Below are 9080 nucleotides of genomic sequence, written 5' to 3'. Positions count from 1 at the left end.
TCGGAGTACCCACTGGAAGAACCCTGAATAGCTGGCGGCCAGTAAGAACTCTCCGGCATAGCACTGAAATAGGGCTGCGTTGGAACACCTCGAGGAGGTGGTGGTGCTGAATATGGGGGCCTGCTGGGATGACCCCTCCCAAAATGACTTCTGCCCCCAGTTGGGGCTCCTCTGAACTCTCCAGAAAAATAAGACCTCTTGTCCCGCTACATCTGCTCTCTACACCTCTGACGATAACCCTCAATCCTGCGAGCAATCTCCACCACTAACTGATAGGGAGTCCCCATCTCAACCTCCCGAGCCATGCTAGCCTGAATACTACAGTGCAGCCCCACAACGAACCTTCGCACTCGCTCCGCCTCAGTAGGAAGTATCATAAGTGCATGGCGAGATATCTCAGAAAATCTCGCCTCATACTCAGTCACTGACATCTGACCCTGCTCGAGCCGCTCAAACTGACACCGCAACTCTTCCCTCTGGGAGGGTGGAATATACTTGTCCAAAAATAGGTGTGTGAACTGATCCCAAGTCATATGAGGAGAATCTTCTGGTTTGCCAAGAAGATAAGCCTTCCACCATCTACGTGCGCTGCCCTCCAACTGAAAGGTAGTGAAATCCACTCTGTGAAACTCCAATATGCTCATTTTGTGCAGGCTGTCCCTGCACCTATCAATAAAGTCCTAGGGATCCTTATGTCGCTCACCCCCAAATACCAGAGGGTGAAGCCTAGTCCATCTGTCCAAAAGTTTCTGCGGCTCGCCGACCACAACTGGTCTAGGCTCAGGTACGACTGCTGCAACTGGCCGGGCCCTGCCCATGGGTAGTGTACCCGGGGTATGATATACGACAATTGCATGCCCAAGTGCCTGAGCAGTAGGGGTCTGTTCTCCCCCTCCCGTTTGAGATGTGGCTGGGTCTGCTGGAAATAAACCAGCCTGGGTCATAGAATCCATGAACCGCAGCATACGGCCCATGACCTCCTAAAAGCCCGGTGCTGACGTAAAATCTACCGGGGCTGGCTCTGCTGCGAGCACCGAGCCCTGCTCCTCCATAATGGGATTCTCCACTGGCGGTGCAACTACGACAACTCTGGGACATCCTCTCCCCTTACCTCGGCCCGGTGCCCTCCCCCGACCTCTGCCTCGGCCTCTAGCTATAGAGGGAGCAGCCCCTCCCGGTTATGGAACGTTTGCTGCGCGTGTTCTTACCATCTGTGAGAGAATAAGAGGGAGAAAATTAGTACACCATCAACTGCACGATAGGAGATGAATAAAGAGTAATTTACTAACACCCCATAGCCTCTCGAAGATAAGTACGGGCGTCTCCGCACCGATCCGCAAGACTCTATTAGGCCTGCCCATAACTTATGAGACTACGTGAACCTAGGGCTCTGATACCATATTGTCACGACCCAATTTAATCATAGGTCATGATGGCACCCAACATCGTTGTTAGGCAAGCTAACACTGATAAATCTAGTGGTTTCCACTTTTAATATATTTGCAAAGTGAATAACTTTCCTCATTGGTAAAAGTTTTAGAAATTTACTGTCGTAAAGTAATTAAATAGAAGTCATAAGTCTACTAGTATGTGCCAAGACCTGGTGTCACAAGTGTGTGAGCTACTAGTAGAATATATAAAAAAATATTAGTCTACTGTCTCAAGGAAATAGACAGAAATATAAATCCAAAAGAGAGCCCCCGGCTGCTGTTGAACGGCTCGGAAGAGCACCTCACCGTGTAGTCTCGAGCTAGAAGTCAAGAGTGCGCGCCAGACTGGTAACCAGATGCACCTGCCTCAGATCCTGCACATCAAGTGCAGAAGTGTAGCGTTAGTACATAAACAACATGTACCCAGTAAGTATCTAGTCTAACCTCGAAGAAGTAGTGACGAGGGGTCGACTTCGACACTTACTAAGGGCCAAAAACATAATAACACGAGGTTCTAATTAAGCAAGTAATATACAATGATAATAGCGCTCAAGACAAGAAGTAAGTAGACAAATCCTTCTTTTAAGTAAGAATCAAACCATTTCTATCATCTATTCCTTTCACCTTTCAAGTCCGTAAAACACTATTAAATATAGAGAAGGGATTTCGGTAGCACTACACACGATTTATGCCGAGGACGTACGATCCGATCCAAATATACATAATAATATACTGTGCACTGTCGAGGGTCGAACGCCCCAAACCATATAATATATCAATAAATCTTACCGAGGCGAACGACCTGCTCCCATGAGAGTAGTGGAAGTTTACCCCGCTCGCGGAATATATTTGCAAAGCGGTTAAACATATAATTTCTCGATTCATTGTAGTATTCCTCAATTCCTTTCTAAAAATAAGAAATTCAACTTGGAGCTTAAACATTGAAACCCTCAACCTCCGCTTTAATCCAACAACTAGTAAGCATAAACAAGGAACGGTATCAACAAAGCATGGTGTAAGCCTAAATCTACCCGGATATAAGCATGAATAGTAGCTACGCACGGACTCTCGTCACATCGTGCGTACGTAGCCCCCCCACAAATAGAAGTACATACTGATTAAGTTCACCTATGGGGTTGATTCCCTCTTACAAGATTAGAAAAGAGACTTACCTTGTCTCAAAGCCTTCTTCCCGGTTCAAGAATGCGCTCACACCCTCAAGTCGGTGACGAATCAATCCAAACTAATCAAAACGTGCTCAAGAGTTCGTATTCCAACTATTAAAGAGGTTACCCAACCCTAAATCCAAGATTCTAAGAATTCACCTTCGGGCCCACGTGCCCGAATTTCGAAAATTATCAAAGAAAGTTGTTACCCATAACCTTAGAAACATAAATATATGATTTTCACTAAGTTCCATAACCATTTTCGTGGTAAAATCTCATTTTTTTATTATCAAAACCTAGGTTTTTCATCTAAACCTATAATTTCCACAAATATTTATGTTAAAATCTACCCATAATCTATATATTAAACTCACATTAGGTAGAAATTACTTACCTTCAAAAGCTAGGTCGAAATCCCCTCCTTAAAAGCTTTCAAATCTCCTAAGAGTGAAAGAAAATGTATTAAAATAGCCTAAGTCCCGTATTAAATGAACCCTTCTGCCCATCGATTTCTGCACCTGCGGTGCGTTGGCCATATATGTGGTCCTGCACCTGCGGTAAAATCCCCGCAGGTGCGCATTCCTCTCACCTGGCCAGGCTCCGTATCTGCGGACCATTGGGGATGCTTCTGCGAGCACATCTGCTCCCGCGATCAGGTCCCTCGCACCCGCGGTCACACAGGTGCGCCAAATATTTCCGCATCTGCGGTGGCTGAGCTGTGTCACGCCCCAAACCTGAAGGGGCATGGTCGACACCCAGTACCATACTCGTCCCGAGCGTTCCACTCTGTAAATGTGAACTCTAGAGGAATAACCCTCAACCTAGGCCGATGAGGCCATATTCTGAATCATCTGGAAATATCGTTTGTCTCATCTAAGGGGTAAACATACCCAAAAACTCATATAGTGTTATACAAACTATACAAGACTTGTCTACAAGCCTCTAGAGATAGTTGAACTGTATCATGGTCGGGACAGGGCCTCGACCTACCCATCAAACTTGTATATATATAAAACGGACTCCAAGGTCTAGACATGGTAACTCCGGGGAAGTGGAGCTTACCAACCAAGTTGATATTTGGCTCTGTCTACTGGGAAGGTCTATCCAGCTGTCTATCAGGACCTGCAGGCATGAAATGCAGCATCCCCAGCAAAGGTACGTCAGAAAAAATAATGTACTGAGTATGTAAGGCAACAAAATAACTGAAAGCTGAAACTGAATTGATGATATAATAACGGAATGTAACAGGGAGTCAAAAATAATCTGAAGATATGCTTACCTGCTGATACTGACTCAACTCTCTCCATATAGTATGTAAAATAGTTGTCTCACCCTATAAGGCTCGGTATCTGTAACTGCCCTGCCGTAGTAGGCTCGCTCATAGGCGCTCGGCCATACTAGGCTCTGTATCTCGGCCATTCTGGGCTCGCTCATAGGCGCTCGGCCACAATAGGCTCGGTATATAACTTACCATCTGATAAGAGGTTGCCCAATAGGGGCCTGCCCACCGATTATAACTGGATAGTGGTAAAAATTACTGTAACACTATATATATATACACTCTCTGCTCTCTTAGCTGAAATAAGACAATATTAAACTGAATATGAAGTCCCGATAAGGGAGAATACTGTAACTTCTGAGACTAGGATAATGTGAATAAATTCAGGAATACGAACTTCTCTTTATGCCTCGTTATCAAACTCATATAGTTACGAGATCATGCCAAAATGAAGAAAGGTTTAGCCTTAACATACCTTATCAAAATATTTCCAATCACCAACTTGAACTCTCCTCTTCTCACCTTAATCTACAACAACGATAATAATACTATCATTAAGTTACGAAAGGTACAACTAACGCACAACGAATGACAAGCTTATTTTGTATTAAAACGGACAACATCTCCCCTATAATCCTTACTTCCTCCAAATTCAAGATAACACCACAACACCAAAAACAACAATAACAACATATATACATTAGTTTCCAACCTTATGCACACCACACAGTACTACAAAACAGCCCAACACACCCCAATCTCTTTATACACAAAACGACCACCGTAGTAGTGTCAACAACCCGAAATTGTTACGATGAACAACCAGCCCAACATCCTGCATTTATGTGGTATTTCTCCACACCCTTCCTCCTCCAAAACTCCACAAAACAGTAGTAAAACACGCTGCCCAGCAGCACCACAAAACAGTCCGAAAACAGTCCACTACAAGTGAATAACTCAAACTCACGGCTTCCGATCACCGTCCCGTGAGTTCTTACAAATATAGAACGACTTACTATGCATATACAGCAGAAAAAAATGGATGAAATAGAGCAGTAAACTTACCTTATTTGTTGGATAACTCAGCTCCTAACTTGGTTCTTCAAACTCTAGGCTTTACCTCCAATTGGAACTTGAAAGGGAGAGAAAATCAATTGGGGTTTGGGGAAAATTTTTGGGAGGAGTTTTGCAGAGATTAAGTCTGGTTATTTTTCTCTATTATCTACCTAATATATGAAGGGGATAAGACTTTTAAAAAGTCCTCTTTGAATGACCCGAACTGGCCCATTTTTGGACGACCCGAAGAGGCCCATTTGTGAATTTTTGTTTAAGCAAGTAGGTGACAGTCTGCGCAGTCTCGGAAAACCTCTCATATATCTCTACTCTGGTGTCGTATTGACAAACGGTTTAATGCGTTGGAAAATAGACTCATAGATATTTAATTTGATGGGTGGAACACCCCATAAATCTACGTATATTGGGAGAAAATATCAGTTACATTGGACCCAAAGTTTCAGTAAAACGTATGAACGTAACTTGTGATGACTTTCATCGACTTTTGTTCCACCACTCGCTTGACTTCAAAATATAACACACGGCTATCATACGAATAAAATAACTCATAACATAACCTCCTTATCATGTTAAACACCCTGGTCTCACTCCAAAAGTACATGCTATAACATTTCCCATTTTGTCGATTTTCGACGAAACATTATGTTTTTCAATTCCTTTAGCTTTTGAATATTCCAACCATCTTTGTACTTGTTGTTCATGATCTTCAATATTTGTAACCTCTGAGGTAATGTATTAACTTACTTTGTAAACTTTTCAAATATGATTTTATTTCTGAGCTTACGTCAATTGACTTACGACGTACTCGTACGTACGAAAACATGGGTTGTAACATCATTTCCCCCTTTGGAACATTCGTCCTCGAATGTTGAATGGTGCACATATCAGTCTCATAACCTATATCTCTCATAAATAATTTATTCCTGGCCTTTCCATCTAGGCAACTGTTCTATGGATAAATTCATAGGCCTGGGCATTCCCCCATTTAGGCCTCTTTCTGACACCACTACTTATGGTATGAATCCTTCCAACCTCGTAATTATTGCGACCTTCTGTCATGCATCCTGTACGACTTTGTCCTTGTATGTGTGCCTATGCGACTCTTCTGTTCCTTTTCCTCCAGCTTTTAGCCAATCTATAGGCCTCACTTTGGGAACATATATAGAACTATGACAAGTTGTTCCTCCCGGTGTATATAGGTGTAGTAAAGTTCTTCGCTCGGTAATTTGTCAAACTTACGACTGTTGCGATATCTTGTTTTGTAGCCTTGTAAATATATCCTTATTGATTTACTACATCTAGGTAGGTCATACTACACTATCACACTTGCTTCAGTTTATTATTGCCAAGGTTTGCTACCCAACTCCATGTTACCTCTCGCTTCTTATCCTATATGTATAAATCTAAGTCCTTTAGTTCTTCCTCATTACTGTTCATCTTAAAAATGAAGGCCTGATATCATCTCATACTTTGGAACTTTTATCTGCCTATTGTTGATTCACCTTAATGTAGATCTATAATCTACCATTGATAACTTGAAACCTCTTATGTAATACATTGTCCTTGGGGATCACGTCTCATCAGGAAACATCTGAAGTTATTTTATTTATCCATGTAGGGATGATACTATACTTCAATAACTGTATTTCATCGCATCCCAACGTGATTCATCTTATGAGGGGTATTCTAATCTCATGCAATTCATGAGATCCCTTCTCTTTGAATCATTAACCAATCAATGGCCTTAACGTTATCCTCTTATATATCACAATTACACCATTATTCTACTACTAGGGCAACATTTTATCTCTTCAAATTGCTCATAGTCTTAGACTCCTCTGAGTTCATTCAGGCTATACTGAGTTTTTTTTTTTTTTTTATAACTTACGGAAACCATCAGCTCTCTTATTTTGATGGGCTTAATTTTGAGGCCTTACATATTCTCATCACCTTCTCAATAATCTTGTTGCTCTACCATACTTTAGCTTGTGACCTACACATATCTATTTATAGTATTCATAACCTTCCTTTAACTTTCTAGCACCATACATTTCCTTATGTTATTCAGGAACTTCAAGCGGGACATCAAATTGACTCTAACTCTTCTTTACTCTCTTAACTAGACCTCTCGGTACTTGGAAACTATAGGCTAGAAGATATGTCCCTGACAACACCACTATCATTTGTGGGTACTGAATCATGGCGCTTCTAGCCCGCTATCTGATGTATGGACTATTCACAACCTTCTACATTTGAGCATTTTGTACCTTCTTAACCTTTACCCTACTTAGCTTTTAATCTAGCATTGTATCTTCTGTCTCTTTCATAACCTCCCTTCCACATAGGTAGAATTCACTTCCACTTCTTGAAGCTCTACTGTAAACTTGCACCTCTAGTGCGTACACAATCCGGTGGGAGCTTCATACTTACTCCTTATGAGATTGGTACTTTTGTTTCTAGCTTTATTGTAGAGCCGTTATAGAATATGGCTATTGTACTATCTTTCTTGTACCTCTAATGTTATGAGTGATTTTGCAATGTTCAGACTCCTAATTCACTTACCTGATGTAACTCGTTAGTTTCCTCTTCTCTCTAGCCTTTAAGTAGGCTTAAGCTATCTTCCGATCTGTTGCTCAGGGTATTATTACTTTCTCCTTTGGTGGACGCCATGGAACATCCATAATATAATCTTCTAACAATTCAAGCCTTTGTTTGTGAGGTGGACTCAATTCTTTTTGTTTTAACTTTATACCGGCGTCTCCTGTAGCTGTAGGAATGTCAACATATATGCTGCATGGATAATACTCTGAAATGTTAAGTGCGGTCATAACATAACTAACTCGGGGTCATTGATTTAATAATTCCTTTCATGCCTTCTCAGTTTTCTTTAAAAGTGCGCAATTACTTCTCTTGGTCGTTCTGCCACTTATTGCATGAATACTTGGCTTTTCCTAGTGCCAACACCTATTGGAATTTTGTGCAACTCATATGATCTCAAATATTTCTTTTGATTTTTACTTCCCGTTCATTAGCCACGATAGGTTCCACTTTCTTATGGAGTGTATACAATATTGTAGTGAGACTGTTGTTACAAGATCATTTCTTCTTTAGGTCACTATGCTTATGTTGAAGCCTTCTTCCTTATTTCCCCGGCTAGTCTTTCATTGTAGCACTTAGGGAAGACCCTCTGACTCTTGTAGAGCTGGGCTTTTTACATTGTATACCCGACGAAAGATTTGATGCACTGACTCGCCAATAATTATCCTTAGTTACTTATCTTTGCGCCCTTATGCTCGTAGGGTTACTTCTGCACTCGAATTTTTATTATCTCTTCAGTGGCACTCTCTCTTTTATTTCCATAACACTTATACGGTACCTTTTACTGCCCAACTCCTATCAGAATATTCCTCAAGGATTACGATGTCGTATCTACGAGATCGAATTTCCTGTGTTGGGTTTCACTTCATTTATCTTGCATGGTTTACTGATTTATCTAAGACCTCTTGTCTAGCCATGACTAGGCTCTTACTGAATTCCTGAATGAACTTCTAACTACTCATCAGTCCATGCTCATATTTACCTTCTGGCTAACCACTCTTGGGTTATGTCTTCTACCTTAACTTAACTTTTGCACTGGCTCCTAATGTATCAAGTGTTCATTCGCTCTTATTTATCAATAACATTTGGTGTGGGAACCCTTACTGCCTCCCCTCGTCGTCGTGCTTGCATAATGTTCTGGACTCGTATCATGTCTGTAGGATCTGAATAAATGCAATATCATTCCTTTCACCATTTACTGCATTCTTCCTTTACTATTCCATAGTTACCTGAACCACTTAACTCTGACTTAATACCATATTACACCATCTTCCCCCCTTTAGGGGAGTATTAACATGTAATGCTATGAAGACTTACTTATAAATATTTTACCTCTTCATCTTCGACGTCTTTTCACGTCTTTATTGACTCTTACTTGCCTTGCAGTAACCTTTATGTATCAAGGATAATTGAATATCTTACACACGACGGTATCAGATACCTAGTGTAACTGGAACACTTAGTCTCTTAAGATTAACTTTGCTCAAAGTTCTTGCTTTAGGGAAGCGTCTTCCTGAGTGACCTTTAAAGGTT

At 41.3% G+C, this 9080-nt stretch overlaps 1 protein-coding gene across 1 annotated transcript; it reads right to left on the bottom strand.

The window, feature by feature from the left end:
• Positions 1-206: 206 nt before the first annotated feature.
• Positions 207-644, bottom strand: LOC138893046 (uncharacterized). Its single transcript, XM_070176815.1, has one exon. It carries the CDS (start codon positions 642-644, stop codon positions 207-209), a length of 438 nt encoding a protein of 145 aa, XP_070032916.1.
• Positions 645-9080: the final 8436 nt, after the last annotated feature.

This window comes from Nicotiana tomentosiformis, chromosome 5 (assembly GCF_000390325.3).
Source record: "Nicotiana tomentosiformis chromosome 5, ASM39032v3, whole genome shotgun sequence".
Classification (NCBI taxonomy): domain Eukaryota; kingdom Viridiplantae; phylum Streptophyta; class Magnoliopsida; order Solanales; family Solanaceae; genus Nicotiana; species Nicotiana tomentosiformis.
Note: the sequence above shows the minus strand (reverse complement) of the source record. Positions and strands in the feature narration are given on the sequence as shown.